The 13858-nt window shown below is 39.9% G+C and overlaps 1 protein-coding gene across 6 annotated transcripts in view; it reads right to left on the bottom strand.

Annotated features, from left to right (window-relative positions):
- Positions 1-13371, bottom strand: part of Cd55 (CD55 molecule, decay accelerating factor for complement (Cromer blood group)) — a gene marked incomplete at its 5' end in the record, with an annotated part of 22838 nt that extends 9467 nt beyond the window's left edge. For 5 of the 6 annotated variants that reach the window (XM_013502893.1, XM_013502899.1, XM_013502897.1 and 2 more), the window contains 6 exon segments: positions 133-240; positions 3497-3685; positions 7691-7776; positions 8971-9070; positions 10989-11192; positions 13186-13371. In XM_013502893.1, the coding sequence (XP_013358347.1) occupies positions 133-240; positions 3497-3685; positions 7691-7776; positions 8971-9070; positions 10989-11192; positions 13186-13371 (873 nt within the window). 6 annotated transcript variants of the gene reach the window in all.
- Positions 13372-13858: the final 487 nt, after the last annotated feature.

The following is a 13858-nucleotide window of genomic DNA, read 5'->3' as shown; positions in this document are numbered from 1 at the left end:
TGGGTTTCTGAGGTGTTGGCTGGACTCTCGTTGTTGGAACATTTACTGTGGTACTTTTCTGAGTTGTTGGGACTTCCATACCTGGAACATTTACTGTGGTGGTTTTCTGAGGAGTTGATGGGACTTCCATACCTGGAACATTTACTGTGGTGGGTTTTTGAGATGATAGAGAGACTTCTGTACCTGGTGTATTTGTGGTATGTGGCTTCAGTGTTGGGCGCGAGGGATATGAAGATTTTCCTGTGGATGACAAATGTTAGAGAAAAAAATGAGCTCTATATTGCTGAACAAAGTTAAGTTTTCTCAGCCATTGCTTGCTCTGTGGCTATTCTTTGTCTCGCCATAAAAACTTCGACAAGATTTTTAGGAAACCAAGTCTCAATATGTATTTCCCACGGAGTTGAAATGCTACTAATTTTTGCCTTGATATTAATTATATCTGCAGTAGATTTAACCCAACAGAAAGCTGAGATCCGTAACCTCTTTTCTGTGTGAAAAAAGGAAAGCAAAGCTGGAGTCAGCAGTGCTTGAGTCTGCAGCACAACTTTACTTGCTCTCCAAAAATGTCTTCCTTCACTATGGTCAAGACCAAAGAGCAACGGGATGCCATCACTGGGCAATGCAGAGTCACAGCACAGTAGCGTTTGTCCAGTGCTCTTTGTCCATCTTACTGAGGAAAACTGTTTAATTTTTTAATGTAATGCCAATCTGAGGGAACATAAGTTCCTTTGTCTTCTTGCTCTTATTATCAACTTTATACACACTCATTTAAGCTCCTCTTTCAATTTCTGAGTAAGATTTGAAAAAACTTATTCCGAGAATCCTAAATCTAACACCACAGTCTTCAGACCCTGCTTGCCTCAGGGCTGCTTGTCCAAACACCTCCAGAGGCCAGTAGGAGGTAGTACTGATGCCTGGCTTTCCCTCAGGCTAAGGATCTTTGGCAAATTCTCTAACCTTGCTAAGCTTTGCTTTTCTCATCTGTAAAACAATAAAAACACAGCAGACTGATGTAAATGATCTTACACAACATACGTATCTATGTATTAAAATATCTCATTATATGTCATATATTTGTCCAATTATTGTGTCAGTTAAAAATAAATTTAAAAAAGTGTAGAACAAGAGACTCTACAAATTGCATGACACTGTAAAAATGAAGGGAAATACTTGGTATATTACTTCACACAATGCCTGTGCCTGACACACAGCTTACATCAGCCAGCACTACTACTGCCAGCCCCAGCACACACACTACATTCCAGATGTGCAGATGGCACGCATCTTTCTTTTCTGTTTGTTTCCTTTACCTATGTCACAGGGTGCTATACGGGATAAGTAGGATACCTAATAGGTAACAGTGTTTAGCAGGTACTCAGTAATACATATTATTGGGGTAAGTGAAGTTTATATAAGAAATTTTCATGTTAAAGGTCTCTTATGTAAGAATTCTTCTTTATTCTACCAATTTAGTTCTTATTTTTGATCCAGAGATGAAGTACACTACCACAGAGTTTAAATCTCGTGGGAACTGGTTTTCCAGTATATTTTGTTATTGAGGTACAGTTTAACTCCACTGTGGTCACAGTAGGCTCTAATAACGTCAGTCTTCTCAAATGCAGAGTGATTCGGAGCTCAGCATATGTTCAATTTTGGTAACTGTCCACGTACACCTGAAAAAATTTGCTCATGTGTCATTATGGGGTTTAATACTCTTCTATGTAAGTTTGACCTTAATTGTTGATCAGATCTACAGTTTTAATGACTTTTTACTCCTTTTTCTATTATTGAAAATTTATATGGAATTCTCCAACTGTGTGTGTTTGCCCATTTTTCTTTCTGTCCATTCCCTCTACATATATTTTTTCAAGTGTGTACAGATTTCAGATTGTGAATTTCAGATTTTCTGAGCGGATCCTTTAGTTATCAATTGTCTTATCTTAAATAAATACTGACAATACTATAGTAGCACAATTTTTTCAGGGGTGTTTGCACAGTTTACTTTTCTATTCTTTACTTTCAACAATTTTATGTTATTCAACTGTGTTTATTGCCACAATAATTAGGGTTTCTTTTCAAATCTAGTCTGACAACCTTAAGTTAAATTACACTTGATGTAATTACTGTTCCACATGAGTTTATATCAGCCACTTCATTGCTCGTTTTCAATCCCACCTGTTTTGTTTCTTTCTGTTTCTCTGCCTCTTTGGTTCCCTTTACGATTAAAGACCATCATTCTTTTGTTAGCCTTTGGTACATACATTCTTTTACTGTTCTTCGGTGGCAGTCTCAGAGGTTACAGTAGTTTGGAGATTAGACCAGTGGTGGCAACCCTACCGCACACATGCCACAGCTGGCACACCGCAGCCTCTGTCAGCACAGAAGCCAAATCACCCAGGTTTAACTGCAGTGTTGGCACTTTGCAGTGAGTGAGTGGGTTTCTGGATGGCAGCTTGGCCACTCGGTCTCTAAAAGGCTTGCCACCACCGCACAGTAAGTAAATTACGCAAATTATCACTTTTACCACTTTTTCAGTAATGCTAACACACTGTAATCTGTCATGCGCTTTTGCTTTATTGCTGTTATATGTTTTTATTCTGTATATAATTCAAACTCCAGAAGACATGGCATTTTATTGCTTTGTAAAGTCAGTATGCATTAGCCCTGGCGTATGTGTTCTCTACAGTTCTTTCATTTTCATTTGTGAAGATAGGATTAAAGTATTTTCATTCTATTTGAAAAATTTCCTTCAGTTTTTGATAAGGCTGACGTCCGTTGATGACAAGTTCCTTCAGTTTTTTGTCTGTCTACATCTTTATTTAATATTCTTTTTAGAAGGATAGCTCATTGGGCATAGAATTTTAGGTAAGTAGTAATTTCCTTAAGTATTTTAAAGGTTTCTTCATATTGTCTTTTGGCTAATGCAACTTTCCATTGAAAAGTCAAGCGATAAGATCTGCTGCTTTTATGAAGGCTTGTTTTGTTTTATTCTGTTTTCACTCTGTGTATTTTTATCATTGCTTTGAGTTCCCAAACTCTCTTTTGCTTTGATGTATCTTGAAGCTTTGTTTTCAGCCCTGCTTAGAGTCCAGAGAACTTTCTGAATCTACTGCCTGATGTATTTCAGCAGTTCTGAAAAATTCTCAGTCATTATCTTTTTAGGTATTTCCTTCTCCTCCTCCTTCCCTCTCTTTTTCCGTCCTCTTCCTCCCCCATTCCTCGAATTCTTCCTTCTTTTTCTCTCTCCTCCTTCTTAACACGTTAGAACAGTTTAACAAGTCTTAAATGTATCCAAACTTTTACTATATTTTATAGTGTTTTTGCATGTATGCAGAGAATCTGAGAATCTGATGAAAAACTGTGCCCCACAGAAAAATGCAAATATACACATATACCATATTTTCCATTCCTTTCTCAGAGAATTCAGACTCACTACAGTTCACATATAGACCTAAGGGTAACAAGAAAGCAAAAACATACTATGCAAGCTGGTTACCTCTGCAGGTAGGTGCTGGGCCGCTCCATTCCCCTGTGTCATCCATCACAGTACAATAAAGGTTCTTTTCTCCAGTCAGGGTGAATCCTCTGTCACACTCATATGTTACAACCTGTCTATAGCTGTAAGTGTCCTCTTCATTTATAATCCGTCCGTTCTGGATTTTTGGTGGTTCTGGACACAAAATTTCTTAAAGAGAATTACAATATCCTTTAAATAAATAAACTGGTGGGGTATATTTACAAACAGATAAGATTAAAACAAGTTACCGATTTTTTAAAAATTCAAAATCTACCATTTTTCTCCCTGTAGCATTATCAAGGAGGGATGCTTACAAATGCCTGTTAAGTAAGGGTGGCATATTTGGGGCTTTGAATGGAAATGCTATTTGTCATGAATGGTAACCTAGAGGCCAATTTACAGAAATAAGATTTAAAACATGTGCATAAAACAAGAATTATAATAAGTTGTGCATGTTACACAGCAAACTGTCGCTAGCAAATAGTAAACGCTACAGGACTTTGTGGACAAAGCATGTGTTTAAGTGGGAACTGAGGCTTGAATTTGAACCGCAGCTGTACTCTTCTGAGATACAGCAGAGAACAGAGCACCCTTCTCATTCCATGGGGAAAATACTGCCAAAGAGAGGGGGTGAGAATTCATGGGCCATGCTTGAAAAATAAGTATAGATCATTTCTGGATACAGCAAAAAGTCTGAAGTATCAGTACTACACTTTCACTTGTAGGGTCGAATACTTTTAAACATATTAACTCACAGAGGCTTTTATTCAAGATAAATCTTACTGTGTGGCTGAATTTATAAAACAAACACAAGTAGAGCTGCTCTAGTTAAATTCTAAAAGACTTCTTTTCCTGGTAATTTTCCTGATAAAAAGTTCAGTGATTTGAAACTCTGTAAAGCCACGCGTGCTTTTAAGGCAGGAAAGCTATGTATATAATTACATGTACACATGAAATTAAATTACACTGAATGTACTTACATACTTAGAATACTAGCAAATTTATAAAGTACTTTAGGCTAATAATCAAAGCTAGATCAAGACATTCTGATAGACAGCAGGCTAGTATATACAGAAATGATATATGATTATATATACCACCCCTTAGTTCAGCCCAAACATTCTGAGCACCTACTAAATAGACATTACTTTGCACGTAGACAGAAATGCATCACTGAATAAGTAAGTGCTCATGTTTAAAAGCTAGTGGGAAAAGAGATTCAAAGGGACTGACTGCAATCCAGAGCAGGAGGGTTATCACAGAAGTGTGTAAATGGTAAGGAAAGAGACAGGAGGGATGTTAGCCAGCCTTCAAACTCTCCTGTGAGGACTAGAAGCAATCTTCCACAAGGAAAATATGGCAAAGGACATTGCAGGTGGCAGCAGCAGCATAAGGAACAATGTGGAGGCACAGAAAAGTGTGACGTAGATGGCAAAGCATAAGCAGCTTGTATGGGTATGGCACAAACTCTGAGGCCCAAATGAGAGCATGGAGAAGTACGCAGACAATGACTAGCTTTGAACGCTGGACTTGGGAGTTTGGGAGCTTTAAGTAATGAATGCACTCAGCAGCCATAAGAAGGAAAGAGACACCACACACTGGTGCTTCTGATGCTATCTATGGACAGAGCCTCAGCGGGGTGGGAGAATGGAGACAGCAGGCCACCACCATCAGGACTGACTCGGTCATCTGAGCTTCCCTCCTCAGACCTCACACTTCAAAGGCTGTGCCCTGGCCCTACTTCGATGTCTCTCTCCCACCAGCTGGGGTGTCTGTAAGGCTGAGGGGATATGCTCAAAGACAGAGTGTCCTACACCCCTTCCTCCATTCTAGAATATTCTCCAGGAACCAGCCTCCAGAATTCTTGTGCTAATACCTCTTCCAGAGTCCCTTCCCTGGTCTCTATTCATGAGGTGGTCTCTACTGCCGGCATATACACCTGCAACCCACATGACTATGATGTTCGGACAAGGGGCACAGTGGACATATTTCAGGCACACAGGCCATGTTGTCCATTTATGTACATAAGAAAAACCCCGGGAGTGTGAGAAAGGGAAGGACGGATCTTCAGTCAGGGACTTCCATTTATATTCTAGGTTGGGCCCTACATACGGTAGGGGTGGCCATGTACAGTCCAGCTGAGGGTTAACAAACCATGTTAGAAATAAGACAGATGGGGCAGATGTGAAAAGCAGATGGAAGAGGTGACTTGGTGATTCACATGGGGAGGTAAAGGAGGGCTCTGAGCAGACAGTCACTGCACCAAAGGAATTGACTTCAGGCCTCAGGTACCAACTAAATTAAATTTTAGTCAACTAAAACTAATTTTGAAAACAGAAAACATCAGCAAGGAAATAGGAAAATGGGCTCTTCAGAGAAAGTGAGGCTTTCTTATTGAGAAAGGTTTCATTTGAGGTTTCATTGAAATAAAGTACCACCTCTGCTGATTTATAACTAAGGAGAATTCTAGAACATGACCTTGCTCTACCTTCTTCAGAGCCACATCTTCACATCCACAACCACACAAGGACACCAATGACCTCACGTGGCTCTAGAACAGGAGTCTGGAAAGGGCCTAGAGTTGATGCAACTCCCGGAGAATTTACTTCCCACTCAATGTCTTAGGTATTGTCAACACAAAAAGTTACATGAAAAATAGAAACAAGATTCTAGAAGCTGGGTTTCATGAGGATAGAACAAGACAACGGACTGTTTAGGGACAGGCGCTCCTTCCTGCAGGATACAGATGTCAGCAGCTGCTGAGTCAGACATGCTTATGAGCCAAGAAGGAAAACACAAACATTAGGGGACTGACTTGGACAGTGTGAAGAAAAGGTGGTCTACAGTACAGAAGCTCCTCTGTGCTAGGACAGACACCCGATGGTCACATTTCTGAGGGATTCATGAGAGCAGTGGCTTGTGAAAACAACAGCCTGAGATGGGGCAGCTGCTTGCTACGCTTTGGGACATGCTGTCTGGACCAGGAATGTATTTACAGTACCATTTACAGCATCTTCGGTCACCACTGAGAGTAGGAAGAGCGTAATGGGTAGTAACAAAGACAACTGGAAAACAAGGCCAAAGGGGAAAACAGACGGGAGACGAGGAAGGGTGGGCACAGGGTGGCATGACAGGAGGAAGCCCTGTGGGCTCAGGCTCTTGTCTTCGTAGCAGTTGAGTCCACACACTGTCTGCCACACAGTGTCAGGCAACCAGTGCTTGATACGCTGAGTCTACCTGTTTCCTGCTCCTAATGAACACAAAGAAAGGCACTTAGGAATAGTTTTAACAACAGGGTGTTCAGAAGTCATTTGCAGAACTGTAAGCTGGGCCTGGGCGTACAGAGAAGGATGGGAGGAATAAAGCCTACATTTTATAGGCTGTGGGCCAGAGTACAGCTCATTGTTGGAGCACTTGCTTAGCATGCACAAGGCCCTGGGTTCAATGCTCAGTACCTAAAAATAAATAAAAATAAAAATGTTGCACGTTCTTTTTGTCTCTCAATTAGAGGGAGGTATGCCTCCAGTGGACATATATTGGACGCACACCCACTTATGGTATTATTTCTGTGCCCTATCTTCCCTTTGATAAGAGTCTGAAGCTCAGAAACCATATTTGTTCTTTATCTTATAACCTTACGTACTTCTCTAAAGATAAAACGTATCACAGCTTAGAATACTTCTAAATAATTATAATCATAAAAAGAGACATGTAAGCAACACTGGGTCTTAGAAGAATGATGGGTTTGAATTAAGAGACCTGGGTTAAATGCCTTCTTATGCCCTTTGTTTTAGGATATGGAGTTAAGTCATATAGAGACCCTGATTCTCAATGTTTTCTTCCATAAAACTGTGAAGGGAAAATGCCCTAACTTCCCTACCTATTTGAAGGAATGGCTAGATATTAAAAGACTGAGAACCATGCAAACTCAAGCTTATTTTTAATTCTCCTCCTATAGCTAAGGGTATTGATGCTCTGAGAAGCTCAATGGTTTAATACCCCAGCTAGTACATTAAGAAACACCATTTACAAAAGGTCTTTAAATTGTCAAAGGCACACATTGAAAGGTGCAGGTACTACACACACATACTGGATAACCCTGAATGAGAAGAAGGTCATTTATCATTGATCATTCAGCCCCATAATCTGTGTGTTTAGATTATTAAGACTTACTTGTGCACACGGGTAATCTGTCACTCCAACCCACACCATTTCCTACAAGCATACAGAAAGCAGAAGTTGGACCGTTTAATCTGTACCTGGAGCAATAAGGGGAGAAAATGTTTCTGTTACATTCATACATATTTGACCCATGTCAAATTCTGCAGATTGTCATCTTAAAATATTTACCATAAAAGTAAAAGGTGACAAAAATAGCTGTCAAAAGGCCATGTAAGATTTAAAGGAATGGAAAAAAAGTTAAGTTTATAAAGGTGAAATCCAATTAGTAAAATAATATAAGACATACAGAACAGCTTTTTATGTGCATAGGTGTATGTTAGAAAAGATGAAAGTGTAGAAAACACTTTAAATGATAAAGATTATTCAGTATTTTATATTAGTTCTAAAAGACAAATACAAAATAATAATATATATTTAAAGTTTCCAAAATGCTTCCTAGATTTGATAGTAATGACCCAACCACCATCTGTGGAAAGAGCAAGAAAGAGACACAGAGAAAATACACCTTCATTTGCAAATATTAAATAAGAAAATGAATGCTAAGTTTCTAATTGTAAACCAGGCATAGTGGCACAGGCCTGTAATCCCAGCACTCTGAGAGGCTAAAGCAGGATGATCTCAAGTTTGAGCCTATCCTCCACAACTTAATGAAAACAGTCTCAGAAAGCATTGGGAAATCTTAAAGGGTGGGAGGACGGCTCAGTTCAAAGGTGCTTGGTTCAATTCCCAGTACCGCCCCCCCAAAAAAAATCCAAATGTATTTGAGACATTGATGGTATGGAAGGGGTGAATTTCTTTTCCTACTACAGAACTATACAAAACCTTACGTTAGGATGGCATTTTTCACACTAAGAAGAAATGTATCTAGGACATAATATCCAATAACAATTTATTTATATGTGAAAAACTCAGATGCAAATTCATTATTTATGTCAATTAAAGACTGGCTTCATATTTAACACTTGAAGAACTGTTATTTCTGCAGTATCGCCCACAAATCAAATGTTTTGCTTTACTAATCACATTTAAAGTTTTATGTTGAATAACATCCCATATCGAAATCTAAGATTTTAGAGAAGTTGGCGGTATAAAAGCTTCCTTTCTTGACCTGTTTTACTAACTTTAGCTTTACTACAAAGAGAATATAATGAAGGATCTTTGAGGAGAGGGGTTGTTTTAGTTGCTAAAAGCCTGCTCTTGAACAGTTTCTATCTCAAATCTTAATTTGCTTTTTCATTTGTTAAACATAGTGTTAGTATAATAAAACTTACCCTGTGTCACAGAAGAAGAATATCTGAGAACCAAATAATAGGTCAGTTGTTATATTGATATAACCATGTAGTATATCTCCAGGATTACCACACTGTTTTTCTAAAAGAGAATGAAAAGTGTTTTTCATTAAATCAGGCATGCACAAGGAAAGGTAAACTATATGAAGTGGTGGACACGTTAACTAGATTGATTGTGGTAATCATTTCACAATGTAAGTGCACATTAAAGCATCATGTAAAAGTAGGTAGAAATCTTGAAGACTTAGGGGTAGGCAGAGAGTTCATGAACAAAAACCAAACTGCACAGGAAGTACTTCACATCAAAAGAAATCACCAACGGAGAGAAAAGAAAACCCACAGATTGGGAAAAAATTTTAGCCCACTGTCCCTCAGACAAAGGGCTTCTACCTAGAACATACCAAGAGTTGAAAAAAATCAGGTCTGCAGATGCAAAGACTCAATCTAAAAATGGGCAGCTGAGATGAAGACACACTTCTCAGATGTTGAAATACAAATGGTAAATAAATATATGAAAAAAGGTTCAACATCATTAGTCATCTGAGAGATGTACATTAAACCACCACTGAGATTCCATCTCACCCCAGTAAGAATGACTATCATTAAGCAATCAACCAATAATAAATGCTGGAGGGGTAATGGGGAAAAAGGAATCCCTGTCCACTGTTTCTGGGAGTGTAGACTGCTACAACCACTGTGGAGATTCCTCAAAAAACTAGAATTAGAGGTCCCATTTGACCCAGCTATTCCCCTTCTGGGTATTTTCCCAGAAGAATTAAAAACATCATACTACAGCGATATATGTGTACCCATGTTTAGAGCAGCACCATTTGTAAGAGCTAAATCTTGCAAAGAACCCAAATGCCCATCAACTGAGGAATGGATAAAAAAGATGTGGTATTTTAATATAATAGAGTACTACTCAGCTATAAAAAGGATAAACTGGAGGCTTTTATAGGTAAATGGGTACAACTAGAGACAATACTCATAAGTGAAATAAATCAGTCTTGCAAGTGTAAACATTATATTGTTTCTCTAATTTGAAAAAGTAAGGAAGACCCAAAATCTACAATCGATATTTGAAAGGGAAAGAAACTGCTCAAAAAGAACAGCTAAGATGGGTGAAAGAAGAAAAGGAAGAAACGGAAAAGAAAACATATATATACAAGAGATAGATAAGACAGTTATACTACTGAATTCTTTTAGCTCACTGAAAAAACATTTGTCCTTATATTGTTTGATCAATTATGCATGCTTGTATCTTCTAATGTGAGCAACTACTTTGAAGATAACAATCCCCAATATATTAACCATTGTTAATCTATTATCTTGTTTTCAAATTCTGTACTTTTTCTCTTTAAAATTAAAAAAAAACATCATGTACACCTTGTATGCATGTACATTTCATCTTCTGTGTGTATGCCTGTGCATGTGTGTGTAGTGATGGGGATTAAACTCAAGCCTTTGTGTGCATCAGATAAGCCGTATGCCACTCAGCTACTATTTCCAGCCCAATATAATTTTACTTAATTACACGACAATAAGCCTGGGAAACATTTTTTTGTCAAAAATTATCCTGCACATCAATGCAAATTCACTCCCTGAACCACTGATATTTCTCATCTTTAGACTTCTTTAACTCAGTCTTCATTTTGTGATGTTTCAAAGAAGTACATACTTAGCATAGGTAGCCATTTTAGGTAACCTCAAACTAAGTAAAAGTGAAATTTGTGAATACATATTCTTATCGCATAAACATTTAGTGCATCTAATTTAAAATAAAATTACTTTCATTATTCTTTCAAGGATCATCTAGGGGCTGGTGATGTAGTTCAGTAATACAGCACTTGCCTAGCATACACAAGCCTTGAGTTTGAACCCCCAGCAACACAGAAAAAAATCATAAATAAATAATAATAGGCACATGTAGAGTTCCATCACGAACAAAGGAATAGGCAATTTTTCCCTCAAACACCAAATACTTTTAAAATTGTACTCACTTTCACAAAATGTCTCAGGGATGGACCATGTTAAATTATCAAGACAAGTTAGTGCTCCCAGTCTTCCACTTAGAAGATTCATTTTTCTCTTATACCCTGGCCGGCACTCGTACTCCACAACGGTACCAACTGGAAAGTAATTCTTACTGATGTAAGTCTTTTTGAGGGCTGCATAAGACAACTTGGGTGGAACTTCACAGCTACCTAAAAATATTAACAACAGCAAAAACAAAAGTGAAAGTTAAAGGCCACTTCACACGTGGTTTGGTGGCATCCCTGCATTCTGTATTTACAGCAGCTTTGACTGTTTCCATGTGTTCAAAGGCAGCCCGCAAGTCTTACTTTTCTCCTTCCTTACACCGTTGTGCGGCACATAACGATGTTTCCACCAGTGACGGACGCATACACACTGATGGCCCCAGCAGGCTGTGACAGAGCTGAGGAAATACTATTGCCTGGTGATGCCATAAGCACCGTGATATCATAGTGCAACACACTGCATTTGGAGGCTGCTGGTGGAAACATTCAAATTGTGTGGTCAGTGTATGAAAGTACAGCATATACAACTGGGTATAGTTCGTAATACTTTATACTGATAAGATGCAACCATGTTACTGATTTATTGCTTTTCTATTCCACATTGTAGTGTGTACTCCTCTTACTTATTAAACAAGGGATCAGCAGAGCAACAACCCTAGGCAGCCCTTCAGAAGGTGTTCTAGAAGGAGGCATTGTTTGCCTCGAAGATGGGAGCTCCTTGTTTGGGCCTGGCTAGTAGGACAAGATGTAGCAGTGAGAAAAGGTGAGACTGAAGAGCCTGACTCTAGATGGGCCTAGAGCGTGGGCTACTGTGATTATTTGTGTCTCAGTTTTTAAGAAAAAGTTTAAAAAGTTAAAAAAAAATTTAAATAGAAAAAAGTACACAATGTTAGGATGTAAAGAAAAAATATTTTTGTACAGTTATTCAATGTGTTTAATGCTAAGTGTTATTACAAGAGTTTTAAAAAAAAGCCAGATTAAATTGGGCCAGGTGGCCTGTAGCCCCAGCTACCTAGGAGCTGAGGGAGGGAGGACTGCCTAACTTCAGGAGTTCAATGCCAGCCTGGGAAACCTCACCAGGTCTGCTTTCAAAAACAACCCTCCAGAGAATAAATGAAAATAGTGAAAAAACTTGAAGCTTATAAAGTTATTGTGAGCTAATGTATGACTGAAGAAAGAAAAACATTTAGTGTAGTCTCTGTGCAGTGCTTAAAAAGTCTATGACAATGCCCAGTCATGTCCTGGGCCTTCACACCCACTTCCTATCACTCACCCACACCCAGAGCAACTTCTGTCCTGCAACTTCCATTCATGTCTTTTTATTTATTTATACTTTAAAAGTAGGAAAATTTATTGGAGAAAAGGGCTGGGGAACAGGAATAGCTCCTGAGAGTCAGAAGGGGTCCCCAGTGGGTTGCTGTCCATTCACGGTAAGAGCCCTGTATGTGTGTGTATTATTTATTGTCTTTTATACCGTATTTCTTACTGTACATTTTCGTGCTTAGATACATAAATACTACTGTGTTACAACTGCTCACATATTCAACGCAGTCGCTGCCGTACAGGTCCGTAGCCCAAGAGCAGCAGCTCCACCCCACAGCTCAGGTGTGCAGGAGGCTGTACCAGCGAGGTGTAAGTCTACTCCGCGTTCACATAACTACAAAACTGCCTAAAAATGCACTTCCCAGAGCATACTTTCATCACGAAGCAATGCATGACCGTATCTCAAATATGGGGCCATCTATAGAATAAATTCTAAAATAAATACAGAGTGCTTTTAAAAATGCCACCAAAGCATTGTATTTGCTAAGTCCTATTTTACCAAATAAAACATAAGCAAACAAATCACCTAGGTATGTGTCTCAAGGTAAATGGCAAATATATTTGTGCATCACCTACTCCCTAAACAGTACCTACTCTTTGTTTTCTGTTAGTCTGTTCAGCTGTAGGAAGAAAAGCTCCTAATGAAGAAGCAGGACCTGCTCTGAGAAGTACGCCTTCAATTAGCTGGCGGGTGTATCGCCAGCATGGTATATACCCTGGGGCTTAATAAGCTAGAAAACTATCAATTACCAGTCACTCCAAAGGGCTGTAAAAATAACTTTCACAAGACACATCCCAGTCCCACAACTTTTCTAAAACGAAAGGCAGCACTTACGATTACAGAATTCTTCAATGTCTGTCCACTGATTGCTGGAAAGGCAGATCACCGCGTCTGCCATGCCTGGGATTTTGACAAAGTCACTGTCACACGTGTAGGACACCGTGGTGTTCTCAGGAAAGCTGGTGTGTCCTCCCAACGCTGGCTGGGCATGAGGTATCACTGGGGGCAGGCCGCAGTCACCTGGGGAGGAAAAGGAAGGGCCTGTTGCTTCTCAGCTCACCGCAACAGTCTTTCCCCAGACTTCCAGCGCGGGAGTGGCGATTTCCCGCAAGCTCTATTTGCACTCAGGGCCGAACTCGCACACCCAAACTTGCCAGGCCTCCTTAATCTCCATTAAGTCACGGTTAAAGTCAGTGGAGAGCAAACAAGCCCCTTCCCCTAAAAAAGTGGTTAGAGTTCACCGCGTGTCCGGGTGGACACGGTTGCTAGGCAGGGGTAAGACCCCGAGGCAAGGACCTCGCCGGCCCCTGGGCCGAGGTGGGCGTGGGGTGCTGCTGGGCTCCGCGGCCTCCCAGCCTTAAAAAGCAGACTCTGTCGGGGGGCGGATCGAGCGCTGTCACTCCGCCAGTCCCCTCGCGGCTGGCTCGTCGGGACACCCCGGCTCTGCACACCCGACCCACGGCGGCGCGGCGGCGTGCGCACGCGGGGCCCCTCCCCGCAGTCCCGG

The sequence above is a fragment of the Chinchilla lanigera genome, unplaced genomic scaffold, assembly GCF_000276665.1.
Source record: "Chinchilla lanigera isolate Chin_1 unplaced genomic scaffold, ChiLan1.0 scaffold00005, whole genome shotgun sequence".
In the NCBI taxonomy this organism is placed as follows: Eukaryota; Metazoa; Chordata; class Mammalia; order Rodentia; family Chinchillidae; genus Chinchilla; species Chinchilla lanigera.
Note: the sequence above shows the minus strand (reverse complement) of the source record. Positions and strands in the feature narration are given on the sequence as shown.